Here is a 26,477-nt window from a genome sequence, read left to right on the forward strand (position 1 = left end):
GTCGATGCTCAACTGTTTCATGCTCCAGTGACCGACCGGGGGATATCAATGCGCGATAGGGGTACAATTTCATGCCCTCAGGCCCCGGCCTGTGCAATGCCACGATCCGGGGTGCCGTTGCTCTGACTTTGCTTTCGATCGGGTTACGCCAAATTCGAAACAAACCTCGGTGTAGGGTAGTTGCACCATTCCTGGTTACGTTACCATTCGCTTACTTGTACACTTCGGGACAGTGAGTCTGAAACGCATCATTTTTTACACCAGACAGTTACGTTGGCAACACAGAGAAACCTACAGCGCCACAGTCGGCCGAGCGCGAAACAAACTCAATCTCGATAAACGTAACACAACCCATGACCGTTGAATCTGACCTTAGAATACTTGTTGACTTGTCAATCCAACAATATCCCCGCGGTATTCTAAGGTTAGATTCGACGTTCATGGGTTATGTTACGTTTATCGAGATTGAGTTTGTTTCGCGCTCGGCCGACTGTGGCGCTGTAGGTTTCTCTGTGTTGCCAACGTAACTGTCTAATGGAAAAAAATTAGCCGTCTCAAATTCATTATCCCCAAGTGTACCTTTGTGAAATTTTCTATCTTGCATCAATTTCACTTTTAATCTCTTTGATTAAAGCATCGAATTCGTGATTAATATTCGCCGGAACTAAAAATTTCTCTCCGTGTACCCGCAACTGGATTAAAAGGATTACCGAAAGTGATACTAAGATGACCAAAACCGGTGCGTTCAATCCAACGCATCGATGACCATTCTCTTGCAACATCGTCGTTCAGTAATTGGATATCGGAGCAGTTTGTCAATCATTCATTTCAGTCTTCGGACGAACTTTACAAAGAATAATCACGTTCACTAATGGTCCAAGAACGTAAGTGCCGACATACCTCCACGTACCGTTACGTTCGATATTATTATTTGAGAATAAAAAACAAGCAACAAATTTTAAACATTCTTCCCGAAATCGAGGAATCTTTACGTTTCAAAGGATTTAGCGTCGTTTCCGAAATAAAAAAAAAACCAGAAAAAATGGAGAATGCGTCCTTTTACCATTCATAAATGTGATAAATCAGAATATACTTTGATGCTGAACCGAACACAATGCTTTTTACCTTTATTTATTGTTTTGGTTGATTTTAGCTCAGGTGAAGAAAAAAAAAATTACACCAAACCCTTTTACCACCGATTTCGCTTTTCTGCCGCCGATATCCTTGCACCATTTTACACGCGATATACTCGCCTCGGTGTCAATATCCTCACGTGCGCCGTCCTCGCATACGTGATATTATTCGAAAATAATACCGGCGTTCACGTACATTTTCTGCGACTTGTGCAGCGAGCACTGAAATAGTATAGTGCACATCGTGGCGTGCAGGATCACTAAGATCCTATCTTATTCAAGAACCAGGATCAGGATCAGGGCTGTGCCCAGAGTGTTGCGTTACACCGGGGCAGCTACCTTTATCCCTTCGTCTAACGGGTGCTTCCGAAGTAACATTTTTGCTAATAAAAACATCCAAAGAACGATGTCAAATTTTTTCATATTTGCCAAACAGCGCCTCGTAGAGAAGAATTATAACGTAATATAAGTTTTTTTTTTTTTTGTTTATTTTTGCTCTACCTAGGCGTAAAATGGGATTTTACGATCCGTTTTGCGGGTGTAAAGTACCGTTTTACACACCGGTATGTTTAAAACGAATAAGGAATTAAATTCCCCGAATCGTTGTCTCTCGCACTCGTAGTTGCTGTCTCTGGTTAATTCTGAGAATTGTTAAATCAGTTTATCCCCAAGAGGTGGCGTGGCAATCGTGTTTTGGAATTACTTATTTGCTGAAAAGAAAAAAAAAAAAGAAAAAATTTCAATCAAATTCACGAGAAAATACAGGCCAAGCTTTGGGAGGCATAATTAACAAATGTTATTTTCATTTTCTGTTAAACAATTCAAAAATCAACAATTGATTAATCAAGGTTGATTGAATTCAATTTTTTATTTGTAAATGACACTATCGAATTCAGTTCATTTCGTTTTGCTCAGTTCAAAACCTTTCTATGACGAAATAAAAAATTGATATTATCATTACTTTTAATAAATAATAATAATTATTTTTTTTTTATAACAGTAAAGTATTATTGTTTCCAGTGAGGGCTTTGCGTTCACATACACGACCTTATATCTGCTATTTTTGCAATTTTTGTACAACGTGTTCTTCCAATTTTACGGCTCGAAGGGTAAAAAATATTGTTCGCATAACGAACGTAACGATTTACACTCTCGTGCGATGACGCCGAGAATTCGGGAGGTGAAAACTAATAATTTACCGTCAACAAACTCATATTTAGATATATCGCGAAATAAATGTTTCGTTATTGTTATCAAATTTTATCTGTGCCAAATACGATTCGTCAACTGTTAACAAATCTTCATCGATCATTACGCATTTCGCGATACATTCAAATATACGTTTGTTAACATGGTAAATAAACTCTTTTCTCAGTGTAGCAATAGTTGCGGTGGAGAGAACGACGTTGACGATTTCACGTCCATGCGTAAAAAGGATTAGAATTCGCAATGCGAAATTGCTCCGCTCAAGTCCAGCGGAGTAATTTCATTATTCTTTGATTATTCAGCGCCGTTTCTGCAGCGGGCAGTTCGTTCCCAGTTTCTAGTCTCCTTCGCTGATTACGTTTGTCTTTTGTAATCAGGTGCGCCGTCTGTTGGGCGTGGAAAATAAAAATGAACACAAGGGGTAGAGAACTGCGAAGGGCTCAGCCGTGCTGTACGGTTGGCTCGGGGCTGTGCGGGCATAAATTAGCTAAACGAATATAAATTCTTTTCTTCCGGAAGGGGGAGGGCCCGAGTTTTCTCTCTTTTTAAGACGCAATTGATGGCGAACGACGGCGTAACTTCCGACTTAATAATTCTTTCGTTACACCGCGTCGTCGTACATTATACATGGCTACTGCACAACGTGTATTAAGGTACGTTCCCCGTTTCCTCCTTATTTCTTCACTTGGTTTAACTCCGCCCTTCGAGGGCTCGTCGCTCCTCAAGTTCCGATCCTCGCTTCATTAATCGACGAGAAAAATCTCACCCTCCCTTACGGATTTCTATTCCAAGTGTTACGCAATACGCACTGAGAGAAATTTTTGGTCCCGGTTACCGCTCAGTCATTTTGACTATTTTCATTTTTTACCACAATCGAAAAATATTCTTCTAGGTATAAAATGAAAATTAGGTTTCTAGCTGTTACCGGAAACTCTGGTATCCGTTACTGTTCTTTCTCGTTACGATCACTGTTGCTATATTTTCTTGTCACTGTTGTGAAAATTTAACGCTTGTGCAAGAATAAATTGACGTTAAAGACTTGTTTAGCTAAAAAAGTAGAGCAAACCTCACAAACTGATTTTGCGTCGCAATTAGCAAAAAAAGTACCTCGTTTTTCGTAATTCCAACAATATTCAAACAGTTTTTTCTAACGATACCTCAATTTTTCTACTTACTGTAACAAACGAAATGTTTGTCGGTGCGGGATTTTCGAAGCTGTGATACGAGGATCGGGCAAAGATTCCACGATTATGATTCTTCGTCTTCTTATCACACTCGCTTCCTTTCGTTCCTTGTTCTTCTTCTTTCATCGAATGCCACGATTCGTGCACTGCAGCGGTACGACAGACAGGTTACGTATTCCCGTGGGAGTTTCGAATCAATCAATTCCGATAAGTTGTGACGTAAAAGTCTCATCGAGTATAACGGGAGGAGGACAGGAGAGGAGAGGAGAGGAGAGGAGCGAAGCGGCCGAGTTCGTAAATCAATTTCGGGCAATTTCCCAGCAAGAATAGAGTCTCCTCTCGAACGACAACTAGAACGGAATTGACCTTCGAAGGACCTTTCAAATTTCAACCGCTCCTTAAACCGCTCGTACAACAGAGACTCGGGAAATGAATGTCCCTCCTCTCTCTCTCTCTCTCTTTCTCTCTTTTACTCTCTCGAACTCCGGACCCCTCCGCCGAAATCCCGCGGTCCAAATCGCTCTGAGTTTGCACCAACTCCGTTCCGTATATCGCGTTATATCGAGTCCCGTTTCTTCGACCGGAAATACCCGGTATCGTTTTGAGTATTCGAGAGTGACGTGGGTCACGGACGACGGAAAGAAGAAAGAACGAAGAAGGAAAGGTAGACGCGCGTTGAGAAAAAAAAAAAGAAAAATGAAAAGTGCGAAAAATAATACAGTCGTTTATAAATTTGTTCCTTTCTCTCTCGGCTTGTTTCTTTTCATATTAAACACGTCGCTGCGTAACATCTGAAAATTTTTCACACCTAAATGAATATATTTTCTTCCTACAAGAAGGACCGCGGAATTTTTTCGGCGTAGCGAGTGTTTTCACACGGCTCGAAGGTGCGTGTATGCGTGTATGTATATTTGATTCCTGGGTCTGGAGAGTAAAATTAGTCGAGGAGCTGCCGGATCGAGGTCCCCGGGGACCTGGACTCGCTCTGCCCCATCGCTCGGTCCGAAAACACCAAGGGGAAAATCCCTTGCGATTCTGCTTCGAAGGACTGGGAATCATACGGCGGCCTCCTCGAGTGTCAAATTTAATAATCGAGCTATGTTTTAACAATAAGAACGACTTCCCAAAGACGACGACGATCTCGAGAATAATTTCAAGCTCCACTTAAGCCTCCCTCGCCTAGGGAAATACGAGGGAAACGGGACACCGGGAGATGGGAAGAGAACATTGTTTTTATAAAAATGTAAAGCGGTCAATGGTTTACGAATTTTAGTAATATTAAGTCGCGCTATGTCGCTGCAGGTTCCAAGTTCACGAAGAATAAGAGATGAATAATATCCAATTCGAATTTCGGGCTACAAATTCAGATTCCTGATTAACGATTTCAAAGTCCTCGGATACCGTATTAGGCACATGAAAATATGACGATTCTTTTTATCCTTAATTACTATAATGGATTCATCGTTACAAATTTCGGAAGTCTGACTTTGGATTCGTTATTGGTGACCCGAAAAACCTCCGCCTACCAATTTATACAGAAATCGGAATTTTCTTATTCCTTTTTTTTCACCATATCGTATCGCCGTTTTGGATTTCGCAATCTGACTTCGGATCCGTGATCAGCCACACGAAAAACCTACGTGTACCAATTTTCATCAAAATCCAAATGTTTGTATTTTTTTTCAGCTCATTGAATAAACCAAATTTAAATTTTGCAAATATGACCTTAGATTCGTGATTAGCGATCCAAAAACCTGACGGTATGAATTTTCATTCAAATCCATTCATTCGTTCTCAACATATCGTATTGTTATACGATTTTATGGAATTTCACTATCCAAATAATTAAAAATGTACCGAACGGATCGAAACCAAAATCTAATCAGTTCTAAGTTTGAAAAAACCGCGTCGATTGAGACGAAAATCATTGAAATCCGATAACTCGTTATCGAGATCTTCGGAAAATAATTGAATGCGATTCTCTAAACTTCAAAACCCGAGGATCTAGCCGAAAGTCGACTTGACATTTTCCTGGTGATTACAATAGCTTCCATCTTATCTGAAAACGAAAAAATGGGAAAGTTGAAAGTTCCGAGAGAAAAAAAAGTCTCGGCACACAATCTCACGCAAACCTCGATTCCAGTTCTCATTGGATTAAACGATATTTACTTTACTCGTGTAGTTAATTTCTTCCGCCTCTACTCTAAGAACAGATTTACATCCAGCGTGAATTTTGATCCCGAAGTTGAGTAGGTATAACAAACCCGTGTAATCACGATGTTAGATATTCGTCGAACAAAGTGCTTTGCCCTAAGCACCGGGCAAGATGAATAAATGCAAATACCTGGACGCAGGAAGGTAGGGCAACCCGTTGATAAATAGATAGATAGATAGATAGATAGACAGATAGACGGATAGATAGATATATTTGTACAGGTAAAGTGAGCTTTTTAAATTCCTTACGCGCGGCGGTTCCTGAGCGGAATGTCCGTGCGGTAAAAGTATAATCCTGCGCAGGGATGAACGACATGCAGCCAGGTATATATGTGTACATATATATATGTTGTATGAGCCGAGATCTTATCTTTCGCGTTTACACAAAAAGCCGAGAAGCCTTCCTGGGCTGCGCCAAATTGCCAGCTCGTCCTTACGGGTGTTGTAATTACCTCGTTATCTGCAATCGTACGATTAATTTCACGTTTGAAAATTATAACCCCGCAACGGGGACCCGTAGGTGCCCCCATATATGTATAATATATGAAATAGGCTTGAATTTCATACACGCGTACGGTGGAATCTCATTTTCCTCATTACACGTTTTTTTTTTTTTATTGCTTATCAGTTTTTGCATTTTTATTCTCACACTCTCGTTCGTTCGTTCGTTTATATCTCACGACTCGATCGTCGTCAAGTTGTACCTAAGTTTTGTGTAAGGTGTAGACGGGCGCGGAGAGTTTTGTGCGCGTTTTATGATAATCTTTTCTCGGTGAAATTAAGCCATTTATAATAACACCGACGTTGTTTTATTGTTCATTCATATTCAAGAATCCGAATGGCACAACATTATACAAATAGGTACTTAATATGTGCGGTACATTTGTATACGTTGTACGAACTCTCAGGAAATGATGATAAATTCTCACAATCGTACAGAAACGTCACCGCGGTAGTTTGATTGTATGTTTTTATTTTTTTTATTTTTTATTCCGTTCGGTTGGTATAAGAATTATTAAAATTCGCATGTAAATTTTTGTTTTTATTCACCATTCGATTGAATCAACGCTCTTGCGTTAATCTGAACGAGGAAGCGACTTGGGTTCAGTTTTTATGAAACTTGTACAATCGGTTCGATATGATTATGGAATTTCGATTATTTTTTTCTTTTTTTTTCTTAGAAATCGTGAGTTGAACGCTCCGAGATGCTGGTTAATCGATTCTCAGATTCTCCGACAGACCTGTCATACTCAGACATATACATATATATATTCACCTGCGTCGTCTCTTTATAAGTATCGAATTATTTATTCCGTAACGCGTTAATCCGACAACGACCGGTTCTATAAGATTGTAATAAACACCTCCTTTCAAAGAGACGCTGACATTTAATTCAGGCGTATTATAACACCCGGCTAATCATCCGCTCTCCTTCGTTTCATACGATATTAATAACTCGACGCGACGATTATCCACAATCCGAAAGAAAAAGAGAAAACAGAAAGGACGAAAGAGAATTTTTAATTTTTTTTTTGAAGTTTACATAGAAAAAAAAAAAAAAAGACGACAACTCCGTCAATTTCCATTTTCTCGCCATTCATTTTTTCCCCAGACCGCTGTCAGCCATTTTATGTCTTCGTGTCGGCGTCTGTTTAACCGAAATAAAAAAAAATTCCCCAAGGGTGTATAACAATTATCCTGTGTATGTACGAGTATAGTTGAAATAAATTATTATACCATCTTTCTTACATAGGTATATATATACATATACACATATATAGGAAGAAATAATATGTTCAGTACTCTAACGACATGTTGTATGTGGTATATGTATTTTGTATATATATACATATATATATATATATCGCATATAAATATAACATTATTATACCTCGCGCTACTCTAAATGCGAAGCACTTTGGCTCAGCTGTTATCAGTTGGGCATATCTCGTTGCCAGAAAGTGTCGCTTTTCCCCTCAAATTATAACCGGCGGCCATTTTTACTCCCGGATATGACGTGTCTCGGTGGACGCCCATACAGTTATTACCTCGTACCTACGCTGTGATATCACCTTCGGATCTCTCGCCGTTACATACGTGTGCAGTACGTATAATACGCGACGTTTCCACCCGGGATCTTTTGTGAAAGCGATCGCAATTCGGAATCACGGACGTACGACATTTCTGTGAGAAGAAGAAAATTTTCACGGAAATCAGAGAGAGAGAGAGAGAGAGACAGAGAGAGAGAGAGAGAGTGAGATAGAGAGAGATAATGGGGCGATCTTGAAATCGGGAATCGGGACTGACTTGGCGTTTTCACCGCTGGTTCGTTGAGTGTAATTTAAATAATTGTGTTATGCTTTTACTCGACTCAAATAGACGGCGGCTACCGTAATTGCTCGGACGAATTATCAAACGGATCTGAAACACAATGCCAGCCTTTACCTGGTCCTTCTCTAATTCTCTCCTCTCTTCACCTCTCCTCTTCTCTCTTCTCCTCACTCGTATAGGTACCCACATCGTAAGGTGAGCGTCTCTCTTGCTTCGGACAAGGCTAGTTAGACAGTCCGTCTACCATTAGCGATAACCAGCCGGGGGAAACAAAACTGTAATATTCATGTGTAGGAAGCGCGACTTTGGACGAGCAATTTTTTCATTCACGATCAATCCAAACTATCGTATTATCCTTGTTGTTTCTCCCGACAGAAATGGAATGGAATGGAATGGAATGGAATGGAACGCAATGTAACGTAAGTCACTCGTCGGCGATGTGTAATTCATCATTTTACCAACTCCGCGTACAACGAGGGGCAAAAACAATCAGGTGCTGCGCCTTTCTCTCGTCCCTTTTCCCTCTTACGTTGTTCGAGGCACTCACCTGGTAGCACCTGGTTACCGTCTTCTACGGTTTAAACCACCTCGTCATTCGTAATTTTAACCTCAATTTTGCACCGCTGCATTGCGAATATTGGTATGTGTTAACGTCATACGTGTCTCTGTGTGCGTGGGTGTGTGTGTGCAGCGGTGAAAGATGGATGGAATTTGCGGATCGGTAGCTGCGCACACGAGACCAGTAATCTTCACAGCATCGGCATCGTTATTATGACCGAACGAAAGTGACGATGACTCGAAATAACTTTCGACATTTTTTTCATATTCTCACTTGTCAGTTTGATTTTCGTACCAATTTTTTCTACGTCACCGTGATTTTATCGTCGGTATCAGGCATTCTAGTGACTTTACGTGGATATAAATTTCGTTTGTTTTTGGCTTAGAGTTGTCAAATGGGTTGGAAATTTTGATAATATTTGTTAATCAGGAAAATAAAATTTCAGTGTAAATTCTATGTGAAAGACATCGAAAATAATCTTATTCAATCCAAGATGGATAATGAAATAGTATTGTAAAAATGGTTACTTCATATTCTTTTGCCAATATTTTTTTTTCTCAAATATCTGCGCCTTGAGAGTTACTTAGTCAATTGTCAGCTTAAAATATTGCAAATTCATTGAGTTATGACTTTTTGAGTATAATGATTAATTCTCCTGTATTTTGTTGTGTTATAATTAGTTTTTTTTTTTTTTTTTTTAATGTGTTTTTCATATTCAAAATTTGATTTTCCTAAAGATAACTGAGTTTCCTTGAAATATAACAGTTAAAGAGATATCTATGCACCTACGCAACAATTTTTGACGCGGCATCTCAAGTGTTATACACAGGAGGTGTGCAGCTTAAGGGTTAATCAAATTTCTACAGGTATTTGAACAAGTGTCATAATATTATATCTCGATTTATTCATTATTTATTCACACATGTTCATAATAATATTATAAAAAGGTAAAGTTTGTGTATTTGTATATAAGGGGTAATCTGTAAAACTACCGAACCGATTTGAAAAATTCTTTCACTAATAAAAAGCTAAACTATCCCTCAGTAACATAGGCTACAATTGATTCCGATAAAAATAACTTGTTACTTTCAATTCTCAATATTTGTAAATCAAGAGAAAAAGGACAGCTTGACCAAATGGTTGGATATAACCCAAATATAATATTAGTCCGATGTGATGGACAACTTTACGTTCCGGGGTTAGATTGCGATCTTTTGTGCAAGCTCCAATCGTAGAGACACTTACGTGATTAAGTGTACATTTAACACAGATTCGCCATTAGTGAATATCGCCCATAAAATTATGGACAAAATTAGATTTATCTATGAAAGTATAATTTCACAACGACATTGAAGCTGTTGACACGTCGCGTATGCGGTGGTCGAAGCTGCTAACCAGAGAGCAGTCAAAGTTGGAATCGGCGAAACCAGTAGCAGCAACAACAGCAGCGGCAGCTGGCAGGTGTAGGTATTTATTTTGCGAGTGTGCGACGAAGGAGCCGAAAGTTGACAAGCAAGATAAATCCCAGAGGCGTGCGAGCGAGGTGGTGGATACGTAAGGTTAGACGAGCGAGGAACAACCTCCTCAGTCCTCGTATGGCTGTTGGTCGTAGACGATGTAAACCGCAAATTGGATTATAATTTGCCGGAGATAAGTCACGCTACTCCTACTCGGACAGGCACGGTGGTAGGTTGGTTATATGTAAGGTGTACACGAAAGGTAAAGGGGGAGAGGATCGAGAGGAGAGAAAATATCGAAGTTAGCGCGACTCGGTAGGTAACACTCTTCGAATCGTGCAAATTCCACGTATAATGTCCGTCCCGAGCCGTCGGCCGTCGTCACTCCCGCGCCCCTCTGCCTCTGCCAATTATTTAGTAATTGAATATACCGAGAAGCCGAGAGTCATCGTTTAAATTATCATTCTCGGTGTGACGCGGTGATGCTGATTCGAGCCGAGAAAAGTACCTCGCACCTCGGCACGCTGCTCTGTCCCCGCCTTTGGCATCGTCGTTTGTCGGTGTATTTTTCAATTTTGGCACAGTCCTCTTTCCGTACAATCCCCGCGAGCCGTTATACGTACAAGAATTCATTTCTGGCCGCGCTTCCAACATCCGATAAAACAAAACCCACGACGCAGTCTCTTCGTACCGGTTCTCTATATGCACGGGGCAGCCATGTTCGGTTTAATGACGTGGCGGAAAACGCGGGCACCGATCGTATATCATTAACATTAATTATCAAGTCACGGGTGAGGCTGCGCGTCGTGGAATTGAGCTCGTTAATGCGGGCAGCCTTGCAGTGTTTGGCGAACGGGCGATAAGCGCGAGCGTTAAAAATCGTCGATTCGAGTCCTGATGCGCGTAAAAATCACGATCTCAACCCCACCTCCCCGCAGTCTGATTCGAAGCTTTCAAAGTATCCTCTTACGCGGCCCGCGTAAGAGTTTGTGAGTTAGATTTTTAGGTTAGGGTTTTCATCCCTCCCTCCTTCCTCCCTCGCTACGTTTCGGCCGTCGGTGTATAGGGCTGCACGGGGATTAGCCCAAATGGTAATCCCGTAGGCAAAGGACTGCGCCATACACGGGGTATATGATGTTTTTATAGCGGGGTCGTAACCCCAACGCATAGCCGTATAGCCGGCTGTCACTTGTTTCATGTTTGCAGCCCGCTGCTGCAAGCCTTGTTTGATCTTTGCACGCGCTTCAATTGTTTTTTTATTTGCCATCAACTAGACGGGTCTCTCTCTCTCTCTCTCTCTCTTTCTCTTTCTCTCTTTCTCTCTATCTACAAATGCCGTCGCTGCCTTGCGAGCAGCTTTACACACGTCCGTTTCTTCTTAAACTTTTCCGTTCCGGTTAGGTATACACACAATCCTGTACACAAAAATTTTTGTTTAACTTATCACGGACCGCCTTTACCCATAAACAAAGCCAAGTTACGTTCGCATTTTCAGCCTGTATTAATATATAGGTATCCGCCTACGGTGTAATGTTATACAGAAGGATTGGTCATAAGACGAAGTGTCGAGGTATCACAATGGGGTTAGAGAGTGAGGACCGAGCCCCGTCTACCAGCAAATCGGACAAGGCAATTGTCATCATTTCTCAGATATTCCTGGCTATTTGTTAGCCCGCGGGGGTAACGTTCGTCTTTTGTTGAAGATCGAGGCGGAATCGCATTGTGCGACGCTAACGACGTCCCGTCGTCGAATTGTCGTTGTCGTTGTTGTTGTTGTTGTTGTACCTGTAGCCTATCGAAAAAGGCGAAACTTCTTTCCCGTGATTTCCCCCTTCCCTTATTACACATACACAGACGCACACGTTCGTACACCTACGAACGATTCCATTTACCTCACGCGCCAAACACGTACAAAGGCTGACCCGCGGTTCGCCTCGCGGATTATTATGCTATTAATCAGCCTTGATGACACTTTACCGATGCCACACAACGCGCGGAGTCGAACCCCGACGCCTTTCTCTCCTTCTCTCTCACTCTCACATTCTGCGCCACTCTTCTTCTTACTATCTATTAACCCTCGAAACAATTGCGAATTGACTGCCGCGGGTTACGGCGAGGCGCGAAATCCAAACGAATTTATCGTTATTTTATGTATTGCTCCGTTGCCCGCTGTATAATCTGTGCGCGATGTTGCAGGACTACCCGAACTCGGTTCCAGTATATTCACCCGAGGACCTGTAACATCGGTGTCGAAAGATTTCGTGTTCAACACCATGTAAGGAGACTCACGTGTTTGAGGTAAGAATTCAAGTTCCGAAAAATATTAGTTATTTTACACATGTTCGGTATGGTTATTGGTGCAGGTGCTCTCATTGATAAATACCCGCTGTATTTTATAATTCAATCGACGGAAGCTTATGTTGATAGTTTTACAAGATTTTTTTTTGTTCTCACTATCCGTACCGAGATGAACAGCTGCTGACAAATCGAGCATGTAAGAAAAATTGACTATATGTATATATCGTTGGTAAATATATCGTTATTTGAGTTTATGCCTGCGCATATATATGTATGTACACGTACGTACGCGTGTAAGATATGCTGCTGTCAATTTGACGCGGCATTTTCAAATTCGGTAATACACGCCTGTATAACTTATAGTCGAATAAATATTTACAACGATATCGATGTTGCTTGAACAATGCGCGTGTGCAGAATCTATACGTTATAATGAAACAGGCGTGTTGTGGTTGTTGGGTTGCCACACGGCTTCACGAGGAGTGCGACAAAAAGTTTGGTAGAAATTTGTGGTTTTTTTTTTTTTTTGTTTCTGTCTCTCTCTACTTTTTCTTGCTTCTCGCCTCCTTTCCTCTTTTCCTCTTCCGTGTGGACACATCCTGATGTCGTTTACGCGTGCTGGCTCACCGCCCGGCACCTCCTTATTTTCTCAAAAGCACTGCAGCAGCAATTTCTACGCGCGACTCGATCCCGAGCCCGTGGCTAATTGACACGCGATACAAGAGGGTATCACGTCGTAGGTAAAACGAACGTAGGACACGTATACGTGTTCCGAATTACATTATAATTTATAATATCCTCGTAGAGCGTATACATCTGTGGTGTATACGTGTGTAGACATACACGGGGGGAACGGTGTTGCGGGTTATTGGGAAAAAAGTTTTACCGTGATAAATCTGAAATTTAATTCGCCCCGGGCCTGCAGCGGAGGGTAACGAAAAAAAGGATGAACAAAGGTAGAAAAACACGGGCAGTATTCGGTGGTTGAATTCAAATCCGTTAAAAACGTGTTATACTTATACACGGAGGCGGAACGAGTAAGGTGTTTGTATGTACGTATTAATATACACGCGGGCTTAATTCCGTTTGAAAGAAATTTTTTTAATAATAATAGTAATAACAATAACAAAAGACAAAAGAACCGGCGTGAGAAGTAAATTTTTTATAAACAAATTTTCGCTCTCCTCTTCGGCTCGCGTACCGCAATCTATATATAATTATATACATATGTATAATACAACTGTGATCAAAATGAATTTTAATAAACGCCATCGCGGATGAAATCTGAGTTTGAGTTGTTCGTGCAGACACTGAAAGAAAGCCTGCATACGGTGCGAATATATAATATTCCGTGAAAATCGTTGAATTGAAAAATCATCGACCCCCCCCCCCCTCCCCCCAGCCCCTTGGGTTAAGTCGTCGGTAGCGCGCGCTAAGTCGATATAGTGTTTTGTTTGACCCCGAGACCCAGCGAAGAGCGAATGCAGCTGTATATATGGGGCGAGCTGCGAAGCAAAATACACTCTCGAGAGTCTCCGCGGGGGATGATGCGAGTGTCACTTGTTTTCACCATCGGGGCCAAAACTCCCGGGGGACACGTCGAAAATACCTATCGTTCTTCGACGGCGTCGGTGGTGGTGATGGTGGTGGTGGAGGCGGCCTGGAGGGCGGCGCCTGATCAAATCGATATATAGCGTTTTGTTTTTACGTCCTGCTAAAAGCTTCGAACCTTCCGTTCACTCCTTATCCCACATCCTCATGCCGTTACTCCCTGTGCACTCGCCGGTAGGTTACGCGGTATTTGTTTTTTTTTTTTTTTTTAACCTTAGCAAAACCCTCCCGCGGTCAGGGAAAACCCTTTAATTTGTTTTATCGAAGACAGTCTGTTTCTTCGGTCCAATTTACGTGCGAGTATAAACATAACCTATACGCATGTGTAAGAAACAATCTAACAACGGAGGCGATCGATCAATTCACTTCACACTCTCTCTTTCGCTTTTTCTCTTTCTCTCTATACGTGTTCCCCGTCCGTCTGTTCCGGCACTCAAATCTGCAGTCAATTGTTTCCAGCTAAACTGTTTGCCTTTTGGAGAGAATGGGAATGCGAGAGAAAAAGAAAGAGAAAGAGAAAAAGAGAGAGAGAGAGAGAGAGCGGGATTGAGGAGCAGTGTGAGAGGAGGACCGAGGGCAGCACCCCACGCTAAGCCGACGTGTTTACACAGCTAAATACTAGAGAGGAGAGAGAGACTGTTTGTAAATCAAGAATTTAAAAAAGAGTGGGAAAGGTGGAGGTGGTGGAGGAGGAGGAGGAGGGAGGAAATCGTTTAGGTGAGAATCGGTATACACATGTCTGCGTGGTATGAGAAGAAGAAGAAGAAGAAGAAGATATAACCGGCGCGACGTGATGCCTGGATTCGAGCGAGGTGTCCAGATTAAGATCCAATACAGATTAGGTCATCTAGTTATAAATTCTGCCGCGTAATGATTGCGCAGCGTGGATAGAATTTTCAATCTTCGTGCTCTCTTACCACAAGAGAGATATAATATACACGGTACACCTATAAAGATCTAGCTTATTACCCGGTTGGGTGTATTCGTGGGTCCACGTAGCATGATCTCGCTTGTAGAAAACCGTCTCATGAAATTAAGACGCATTCGTGAGATGGGTTTTCAATTTGAAAACAATTAATCATCGCCTTCCATACGTTACCAGGTAACGACTTAATTATAAAACAATCACGTGTGCCTTCGACGAAACAAAACACTCCATCGACGCGATACGGCCCAGCTAGCGTCTCCTCTCCTTTTCAGAGTATGTGCTAAATCACCTTCGGGTCGTTTGTTACCCGCGCCCTCAATGCCCCCCATTCCATCTCTCTCTCTCTCTCTTTCTCTCTCTCTCTGTCTTTCGCTTTCACTCCATCTCCGCATGCGGCACGAGAAAGAGAAAGAGAGAGGAAAGTTGGACATGCGAAGAAGAATTTTTCCCGAACAGAGAGAGCCCACATCGTGAAATTGATCGTTTAGTTAAATCGGGATCAACTGTTATAGATGGGTGCTCGGTTTCGTGTGTCCTTCACCGCGTATCGGCCGCAAGGAACCATTGTACAGCAGGGTCCTTCCTTACGCACGTCAGTTATCCAAAAAATCTCGAAAGGTATCCATCTCGGGATCTCGAACCTCGCTACCTTCATTCATGGTTGAAGAGATTTCTTCTGTTTACTATCCCGCACACAGAGGCGAACACACCCACGCGGGGCCACGGACGTGTGTTACGTGCACATTACATCCCGTATATTTTGTGAAGATCGGGGACCTCCTGGCGGCCGCTTACTACCGCGGTCAGATTGTCAGTTGTTTAATTAACCATGAAACAAGGGAGGAGGGTAGGAGCGGACACCATAGACGAAACCGCATGGGACATTTGATACACCCTCATGCCCGGAGGCCCTTTATAAGGTAGTCCTTGGAAAACACCATCGGTACCTGAATCCTCGTAACCAGATACCGCATGATCTCGGAACGTTCTTGGCTGGAAGTTGGTTGGAACCCTATATCACAGGTGCTGATGGCATTACATACACGCACGTTCCTTCGGACCCGCGGCATGAGGACGCAGGTAAAACCAGGTAAGAAAGGCTGCACCGGAGCAGCGTTTATCCCCCGCGATATAACAGGACGACCGACCAACCGACCCGGTAAAGACATCTGAACTAACCTCGCTGAAGCAGTCATTATCTAAAAGCTTCCGCTATTGATCAAGCAAACACACATCCGAGTCGCCATGCATGTGCAGGCGTTGCGCGGTCAGAGTATGGTCCAGGTCTACTTCGTAATACTTGTCATAAATCAGGCACTCACTCGGACCTCTTACGGTCCGCGTGTCTGTGCGTTTCTCTGCTCCTTGTTTCAAGTCATCTCGACGCATTTAACTCCGTGTCTCTCTCTCTCTCTCTCTCTCTCTTTATCTGGACAGAAAGAAGTCCGGTACTCTCGTCCAATGCTGGCGGCCTCTGCGGAGCATCACAGTCGACGGTGAAAAATCGATACGTGCAATATTCTTCGGGGTGAGAAGACGAGTCATTAGCCTGCCAGGCTAATGTCTCAATCTCAGTAATTAGCGACCGGTCGACGGCAGTCCGGGTTATCGATGAGATAATGCGCAGTGTCAGGTTCCGAGACGTGAACTCGGTCCAGCGATCCCTAACGAGCCCGGATAACGAGAAAGCGTTACACCGGCGAATATCCCCTGCAATGACCCCTTGTAGAAACGTCCGGAAAACGACACTTCAACACGCGTTTCAGGCAAAGATTCTATCTTGCGTGTCGAACGATGATGATACGATATTTACTTTCGAACAAACGGTACGTTCTACAACTTCGGACGAGGAGGACCCTGATCCCAATTCGTTTCACATCTTTTTCCGACGATACTCAAAGTCTTGAAAGTTATCGAGAACCCGCGGAGATAATAAAACAAGATCACTCACCGAACGTGCTTTGAGATATAGCCACGCGTTTTCTCATAGCTCTCACACGTACACTTCGCAATATTAACTTGTAGCCGTTATACTTTATCGAGAATACATCGTCGATGGATTTAATAATAAGATAGTTACACTGAGAAAAATTTCATTTGTTACAGTAACTAGAGAAGTTCAGTAAAACAGGTATCGTTAAAAAAAAAAACTGTTTGAATATTGTTGGAATTACGAAAAACGAGGTACTTTTTTTGCTAATTGCGACGCAAAATCAGTTTGTGAGGTTTACTCTACTTTGTTAGTTAAACAAGCTTTTAACGTCAATTTATTCTTGCACAAGCATTAAATTTTCGCAACAGTGACAAGAAAATATAGCAACAGTGATCGTAATGAGAAAGAACAGTAACGGATACCAGAGTTCCTGGTAACAGCTAGAAAACTAATTTTCATTTTCTACCTAGAACTATATTTTTCGATTGTGGTAAAAAATGAAAATAGTTAAGGACTGAGCGGTAATCGAAACAAAAAATTTCTCTCAGTGTAGGGTAAATCGCTGCTTTGTTTCTCGCAGACTCCTGTAAGCTATACAACAACGATAAGAACGTAAAACGGTTCGAGTTGTTTCACTGCACTCTATCTCTCTCCTTCTCTCTTTCTCTCTCTCTCTTTCTCTCTCTCGCTCTCTCTGCTGCTCCTAGTCTTACGTTTTTTCAAACTTCTCAATGGAGCCGATCGCGTACCTCGCGGAGACTCTGGCTGGTTGGTATTCTCCAGAGACTATCATGCGTGTAATTAGAATGGTGCAAGACGTCCCTTTGTTTCCTGGATGAGGTGCTTTCGTCGTTTTCCATATTTATCTCCACTCGGCCTGTATTTTCGGACACTGCGGTACGAGGAAAGTTGTTCTTTCTCGGTCCCAAGAAGAGAGAGAGAGAGTAAGAGAGAGGCTGCGGCTCCTAGGCGGTCTCGTGCGACGGAGCGTGATTAATATGGAAGGTTCTAATATACGAAAGCAAAACGCCTAACGCGTCGGTAGGCCTCGTTCCTCTCGTCCCTTTCCCGGCGTCGCGGCATGCACGATATTTCATTCTATTCCAAGAACAATGTCGATGGAAGGTATCGGTTACCTTATGACCCTTTTATGCGCTGAGTACTCCTTTCAACGCCTCGAATCTTTTCTCCTTATTTCTTACCCGGCCTCGGGCTTTATCTTTCCTTTGTTTTCTTTCATTTTTTTTTCTTATCGCCTAATTCTTCCCCCCCCCCCCCTCTCTTTCTCTCTTACACACACACTCTTCCGTCCTCGATCATCTCTCCTACTTTCGTCGTCTCCATACCGATTCTTTCACTACCCATAACACGCCGCCGCTAATGAGCACCGATTATTATGTCTCTCGCCTCCGGTATAACAATCGACCATCGGTCACCCCGATCGCTCTCTGTGATCCGAAGCTCGTTTATTTCGACCAAAACAAAAGATTTCACTGACGCGCGATGATAAAAGCTCGATGCAGGGGGGCGGGCAAAGCCCATCATCTTAGTCTCTCATCCTACCACAGTTGATACAAACAATATTAGAAACATAAAGAATGTTGCACAAGTGAAAGAATCATTTTTCGCCAGGAACCCTTCGCAAGGGGGTGAGAAGACAATATAACATAAAAAAAAAATATATATATATATATACACATACATATCTCTTTGGCGTGGCGTGGCGTTAGGTGGGCACGGATACTTAAGCACGAAAAGGAACAAAGCGGGATCTGAGATCGGGGTAGAATGGAATCGAGTGCGTGGAATGGAAGGAAATAGAATTGCCAAACGCACGCCAAATGTGCTTCGAGGTACAATTGTACCTACCTACTCGCGGAGCTGAAACGAATCGATATCGTGACGGTATATACGAGACAAATTAGTTGCTTGTGGTCCAATATTCTCCGCCCTAACGTTTCGCCCCATCGAGGTGCCGCCGGACCAGAACAGTCGGGGGATTGCGAGAAGCGTCCCGTGGGGTTGGCGTGAAAACAACTCCACGCATCACGATCCGCAGACGTGAAACAAAAACGGTGTGTGTGTGTGTTTTTGTGTTTGCAACAGCGTCGCGATTCTGTCGACGAAAGGTGGTGACAGCTGCCGATGAACTCTGCCGGTGCGGAAACAACTTTTGCACACCACAAGACGTGGAATTGGCGGAATTGATGGACACGGAAAGGTTTTCCTCCCTGCGGGCAATTACCCCATGGTCTCGAGGGTATGTTTCTCTTGTTTCCTACTGTCCGCCAAAGCCGTTGTCCAGGTGGGCTGGATAAAAAGGTGGCCATATCGCGGGAACGACGCTAATTATTTCACAATCTATTAAGCGGTGGGCGGTCATTTTTCTTCTCAGGGTCGTAATGTACGAGCTATAGAAGGATGTAGTGTAATGGGGGTAAATTTGTCGGTGTTGTACCGTATTGATTTAGGGAGAATATGTGGTCTGAATTAATAGCAACCTGTCCCGTGGAAGCGTCGTGATGGATTACATTATATGGGCCGTCAATAGTGGCCGGGGTTCTTTGTTTAGCTAACGCGGGAATTCCGGCTGATGATTTCCAACCCGCGCCCTTTGACGATGGAAAAAGTAATCGTTAACCACCAACGATTCGTATTGTTTGACCGGGAGTGCCGATATAAACCAAACGCCCTTTCTTATTCGCCTAATTTTACCCACTTCGCGTGAAACCTGAAGCTCCGGCCACACGCCTGTCCTTCCAAATCTTATACCAGCGGTCCTGTTGTTTTCTGGAATTCCTTTTTCATCCGACCGCACGCGGTCTGTATAACTACAAGAAACACGCCGGATCTCAAAATGATTAAAAACTGAGAGGGGAGTGCGGGACGCGGTTAGGCGGAGTAATTAATAAGGGAGAGTGAGGAAAAAAAGAAAATTATATTAACGGGGGTGTCATTTATCACGAGGAAGTCGTGCTGGCGCAGGTGTCATCGTGGATAGAAGCGAGAAGCGCTAATGACGACCGATGATGATGAACGCCATCCTGCTACATTTATACCCCATGTGTTGATGCTTCGATGATAAATTAAGCGATCGGTACTTTAGCACGCGGTTCTTACAGGTCTACGTATCGTCCAACGTTTTGCAAAACGCGTTTACGCAGGATTCGACGAAGGCACGGAAAGCACGAGATACACTGACAAAGTATAAGTCTTCTAATACACCTGGGAGCTTATCAAAATCTGATAAGACTGGGCAGCGGCAGTCCATTCCTTGCCCTAAGCCAGTGTTGCTTCGGGCCAAAACTCATCCGCCACCAAGCCCGGACTCGGCTCAGAGAGGAAGAGGGAGAGAGAGAGAGAGAGAGAGTGAGAGAGAGGGAGAGGGAGCGAGAAACCCGACCCAATCCAAGTCGACTAACCTGACCGAGCTCAACGCGGCGCACACATGCCAACGTTCCAGTGTCGAGGATCAGAGCTCGGGGAGAATGTGCGATGGTGTGTGACTCGACATCCCCATCCCTGGTTCTCCAACTCTACTTGTTCTCTTCCTCCTTCTCTTTCACTCTCTCACTCTCTCCTGCTCTCTGTGTGGTGCGTCGGGTGCTTGCTTCATGCTTGGAGATTGCTTGGGGGCTTTTTGGGTTCGGTTATATTGAATAACTCGCTCGCTGGACCGCGAAAATATACGATGAATCCGTCGAGCGGAGCGGGGTGAGATGACTTCGTGTAGTGTACGCTGCATGGATTTGTTTTTCGCCAATACCTAGCTTGTTGCCAATTTCAGTTCCGGGAGGTACTTGGCTCGGCTCCTCATCCGTGCTATTTGAATTTTAATCTCTATTCGTAATCCGGGATCTATTTTATTCGATCACTGATCGCCATCGCGTCATTGGAATCTCACTATCGGTGACACGAATCGACGGTTTTCATGACTCGTTCGAAGACGGTCGTTTCCAATGCCTAAATTTACCCGGTAAGCCCACGGCGTTTCTGTTTTTACTGATTCACAATTTTCGAAGAAGCTCTTTCGTAAGAATAAATGCACTCAGCTTGAGCATAGATTATATTAACAATACATTAGGGTTTCAAAAGACCCCCGAGGTTTCTCAACTTGCAAGCAATACCAGAAAGTGATTAGGGTTGTACCTTCGCTCTGTAATCGCCTCAAAGTCTTTCGGAACAGTTGTATTGACAATGCGTTGAACAAGAATCGGAGCATCAACGTCTTGTGGTATATCATCTCAAAGTCTGATCTTTTCACGAGAGACGTGTCGTTGGTGTTTAGTCAGCTTGATTTTCGATCGAAATAAAAGTGTTTACAATGTTTCGGTATATCCGGATGCGTCTCACAAATTCAACTTTCCCCACCGATTTCAGCGCGTGTAAGTAGAAATGTAATCAACTGGGAAATTCCCATTTGTCGAGGTAGCGTCTTCCTCTTAATCTGCTTTTTCGTCCGTTCAAAAAATCGTACAATCGGTCATAACCATAAAAATTCTGAATGAGCCCTCGACACGGAAAGCGAGAAGACAGAGAGGGGCGAACTCATTGATCGTTTAACACTTTGAAAATGCCCGTTAGCGATCGAGTCCAAGTACAAAAAGTAAAAGGTGCGATATATAACATCGGGGCAATGAAACCACTAGCGTGAAATGCTTACCACGCGTTTGTGCGAGACGTCTATCCACCCAGCCACCCACCATCTCTACCCTTTCTCACCTCCCCCCTCTCACCTACCTGTCTGCCTACTGACTAGCGGCAGTCAGTCGACAGGTGGTAATCTATGGAAACCATAGCACGGCACTACGGTCTAACCGACCTTTAATGCTCTTCTTGCGGGGGATTTACCCTAAGGAACACCCGGCAGTGAGATCCCAGGTGTAAACGGACCGATACCGTAATGCGTGATGTTTCACCTAAGGCACGCTCCTGGATGTCGGGTTGGAAAGGACAGGACTAAGTGAGAGAGATCGTCCCTTATAGTTTTTGGAATTGTCTATTCATCTTGTAACCCAGAAGTGGAACTAGAGCCGAGGAGAGATTGGGAACGATGAAGGGATAGTGAGGAGCTTCGTCCACCAAATGCGATTTCAGAGACGTAATTTGAAAATCGTCAAACCGACGGCAGCCGCGGCCCTCCCGGCGGCTCTGGTGAAATGAAATTACGCAACCCTCTTCCAGATTGTCCCTAGAGCGAGCCGATGCGGAGAGAGAGAACCCCGCCACAAAGGCACATCGTTTGCCGGGTACAACGTCGTAACAACAACAATTTAGCTAACCGCTAACTGGTATCAAACGCTCCGCTAATCGCTCCACGTCGTATAAGCGATACAAATATTCACCCTGTGCACAGGTCGTTTAAAACGAAATGGCTCTTATCGTATCCGCATCGGTAATTGGAATACAATACCAAAGACCTTGGATCTCGTTAGTTTTTCACATTTGACAAAGCTAAAGGTCCAATGCAACGTTTTGCTGTTTGAAAAACCGACAGCTGATCTCTGGATTCTTTTCCGCCGTCGAATCAGTTTTTCACATCAACTTATGCGGGTGGAAAATGTTGAGATAGCTTCTAACTTTTTCAGTGATACGAGTCAAGTTTGTACATTTCAGAGATGGACAGAGACGCTGGAAAGCGACGAGGGAACGAAGTAGCTCTTTTAAAAACACATGTTCAACTTCGGAAGTTCACTGTTTTTACACATGTCCCAACCAAACGACCGTCGGTAAACCGTCGAAAGCGAGCAACAAAAGGGCAAGAAGAATTACAAGAGTAGAACTTACTGATTTTTAGCGGCGGCAGCTCTGTCCCTCTGTCTCCGATTCTTGAACCAGTTTCCAACCTGCGTTGGTGTCAGTCCCGTCGCTCCTGCGAGTTCCCGCTTCTTTCCCGGATTCGGATAGGGATCCTGGAGGTACCACTCTCTGAGCAAGGACCTAGTGCGTTCCTTGAAGCAATGGGTCTTCTGCTCGCCGTCCCAGATTGTTCTGGGCAGGGGGAACTTCTTCCTTACCCTGTACTTGTCCACCGGACCCAGCGGCCTTCCCCGCAGCTTCTCGGCCTCCTGATAGTGCGCCTCGAGCCACATCGCCTGCAGCTTTCCGTGCGAATCTTTCGTGAATTTATGCCGTTCAAGGATCGCGTAAAGCTCGCGAAAGTGGCCCGAATGGTAGGCGACTATCGCCCTGGCTCTCAGCACCGCTTCGCTCTGGTTCAACTCCTGGATGTTCGGGTGCGCTACCGGCAGGCTCCACAAGAACCTTGCCAGCCTCTCGATGTCTCCGCTTTCTTCGAGCGTTTCGCAGACCGTCGCTACCTGGCCAACCGTAAATGACAGCGGCAACGCGAAGAGCGGCGCCGGGACGATCGGCCCACTGTTGTTCGGCGTCGCACTTCCAGTACCAGCTGGAGCAACGGCTGACATCTCGGTTCTTATTGATGGTTGCGGCCTGGCCTCCCGGTTGTCAGTGACAGTCAAAATTCATTCGGGGAACGAGGAATTTCGCCGACCAATACCGATTCGCTTCCTCGATATCCTAGAGAATTTCGACTCGGAGTTGGCTAAACGCGGTTTGATCCGGAGGCCTTTCTTCGGGGACGTTCTCAAAAATTCATCCGGGCTCGTGTGTGGTTCCAAAAACTTTATATTTATGGCGATGCTTAGCGATAAACTTTTTTTTAATTCTTCTTAGCAACCTGGGGAAATTATGGGGTAATAATTGAAGAGCTAATTATCGTTGCGGGGGTAAAGGCTTATTAAAGTTTTTAGGTTACTTGGCTTAATACGTAATCATTTTTTTTCTCTTCGTTTGATTTCGTCTAGAAATTTCACTTGGAATGATATATTCCTGTTTACGACGCAGCGGTTTTTCCCGCGGCGTTAAAGTCACTTTACCAGCGACATCATAATCTTCACATACTTTAGTCCAATGGATTACACAATATTTTATTAGTCTTCCGCCAGAGCTTCGCATTTGTGGTATATTATCGACGGTCCGTAATTTCGGAATCACTAAAGTGTTCATAAAGTTCTCAAACATACGTTAACCATCACACTGACAAAGCCTTCACTTTATAACAATCCCTAAATTACAACTAGCTTTCTATCTTTGAACCAATAGCAATTCGAGCTCCGTTGCAAACACCTTTTTTCCCCCCCGTTCTTCGATTTACGTCACGAATCAGTTCGAATCACTTTTTCAATTCAATTCTCACTCACATCGTATCACGTTGAATTTTTTTCTCATTTTTTCTCTTCACCCTCCTTGCACCCCGAAACGATCGACAAACTTCACCGCCACATTTTACGAAAAGATAGTGTGAATAAAAACTTGCCTCTACAACGAACCAACAGACAACAAACAACACGTTCACTCATCGGTATAAGCAATAATCAATTTTACCTGAATTACTCACGTTTATTTATCATTTTACGTATACTCGTTTTTTTTCTTCGTTATTGGTTTTGATTTTCATACGGTAGTTTATTATTACTTTTTTTTAATTTTCCTGCTTTTTCCCGACTGTTCAAGGAAGTCTTGCGGTTAGGCGAGGGGTGTTGCAACGCATTATTGTTATTATTATTGTTATTATTATTATTTTTATTATTGTTATTAGTATTATTATTATTATACGGTTTTGATTTTCGATAGAAATTCGGAGTAGTTGCTACGCGGTGGTCTGCAGAGTCCAGTTTTTGGGCTGTTGCTTCAGTCGGATCAGATAGCAAACTGGTTTCGTTTACAAGCCGTCGTCCCTACCCCGGCTCTCCCCTGCATGATACGTTTGTCCGTGGACGTCACATCGGAACTCCGGGACCAGGAGTCGGTTCTACCTACTCCTCAAAAACGCCGGCCAATACAAGGCCACGCCCACAAAGAGGATCACGATTGGCCCGATCCCATCCCCGTTCCCATGGCAACCTTTATGCGACCCCCGTCCCCCCCACCCTCCCCACCGTCCCCTTCCACCTCTCTCCGCACTTCCTCCGCACAAGTTTTGCCTTGGTTTAATTATCCCCACCCCGTGTATACCCGGCCGGTAAATTCCCCTCCTTACCTCCTCCCCCCCCCCCGCCCCGTCCCCCACCCCTCAGTAACTCACTCCGACCGTACATCCCTCCGGTTAGACTCTCCCGCAAAGTCGGAGTAACAACCCACGCCTTCCTCACACTCGTTATACGCGCTACGCTCAATGTAGATATAACACGCTCACTGGGCGGGTACACTTAAAGTGCATCTGAAACAACCCGGCGGAGATATCTTTCGGGGAACCTGTGCAGCCACCCTACCAGAGATACCGAGATGTTTGAGGAGTGAAAATTACTCTCTTATATTCAAGGACGCCTGCGGAGTCCGTCTTTATTCTTTGATCCAGGAGTAACGGATATCGACGTAAATGGAAATAGACGTACCGTGACGATTCTGTGAACCGTTGTCGTATTCGGATTTTCGAAGTTAATAATCGAACGCGAGATATTTCGTATCTTGATCATATGGAAGAATTTTCCTACGGCTTTGCAGCCGGTCGTGCGATCTAGAGGGGGTCCAAAGGTTATTTTAAGTTATCGAACGACGCCGGTGCATTTTGTTATATAATTATCCGCGTTGGTTCGTTGTTAAAAATGTTCGTAAATGTGCAAACGACGCTACATCGGATCTCCAACTCACTTCGAAGCTGCGAGGATAGGCATGTATGGTACTCCGAGTGTAAACTCAGGTTAAAATGGCCGCTGAAGTTTCTTACACAGCATGCAATACGCGATGTACGCAGCGTCTCTTAGCTTCCGTGACGTCCTTTTTCATTCAGGGATTTCCCAAACGTAACGGTAATCGCGGGGGTTCTTTGAGCTTTTACGATGACATTGAAGTACCAGCAGGCCTCTGCTGAATGGTGTCGTCATGCTGACGGAGGTGTCTACGGAAGGTTGGTCGTCCCTCAATCGTATTTATGCCCAGGTATGTCACAGATGGTCAGGTACTTACCCTCCATCCAAGGTGACTAGGATTGCTGAAGTCCAGGTCGATGCATACGCAGTACAATGTAACTTCGCCCAAACCCAACCCAGTATTGGAAGCAATTAGTCCTTGGCTGGTGGTCGCATTTACTCGTACTATACGGCTTGGGCAGCAGGATGGGTATTAGCCAAGGAATGGGAAATTCTCAAGGTCATAATTTACCCAGACTTCCGTAACTCTATCCTTATTGTAACAGCTTTGTCGCATTTGCTATCAGAGCACGGATTACTTTAAGTCGACAGACTTTGCAAAGCCTCTTTGACTTCGTTTCTCATTTATCACAGGAACACAATCGTCTTCCAAACTATAAATCTAATCCTATACCCACGGTCGACGTTCAATTCGAACGAAACAAAGGGGTACTTAGAGTATCAGGACTTCGGATAATACATTTACTGGCAGTACTATTTAAGCTTGATGCAGGTCGAATATTTCTTTTCTTCGTCTCCCGATACCGAGGAAATTCACTCTGTGAAATGCTGATGGTAAATCGTTATACAGAGCTAGTTTCTTCGCAGACTTTAACGGTCTGTTTTAAAAGTCCTCTTTGAGATAACCTTAAAGAGGCTCCAGTCTAACCGGCATTTATTTATTTTTTTCTC

The 26,477-nt window shown here is 43.8% G+C and overlaps 2 protein-coding genes across 2 annotated transcripts in view; one reads left to right on the top strand and one right to left on the bottom strand.

Annotated features, from left to right (window-relative positions):
• LOC124183470 (homeobox protein SIX3) overlaps positions 1-24,713 on the bottom strand; it is a 36,182-nt gene extending 11,469 nt beyond the window's left edge. The window contains exon 1 of the mRNA XM_046572012.1: positions 22,642-24,713. Within this exon, the coding sequence (XP_046427968.1) occupies positions 22,642-23,282 (641 nt within the window). The 5' untranslated portion in view covers positions 23,283-24,713. The remainder of the gene's footprint in view (positions 1-22,641) is intronic.
• LOC124183474 (SUMO-activating enzyme subunit 1) overlaps positions 12,292-26,477 on the top strand; it is a 34,269-nt gene continuing 20,083 nt past the window's right edge. The window contains exon 1 of the mRNA XM_046572018.1: positions 12,292-12,382. The gene's annotated coding sequence lies outside the window, so the exon portion shown is untranslated. The remainder of the gene's footprint in view (positions 12,383-26,477) is intronic.

This window comes from Neodiprion fabricii, chromosome 5, assembly GCF_021155785.1.
Source record: "Neodiprion fabricii isolate iyNeoFabr1 chromosome 5, iyNeoFabr1.1, whole genome shotgun sequence".
In the NCBI taxonomy this organism is placed as follows: Eukaryota; Metazoa; Arthropoda; class Insecta; order Hymenoptera; family Diprionidae; genus Neodiprion; species Neodiprion fabricii.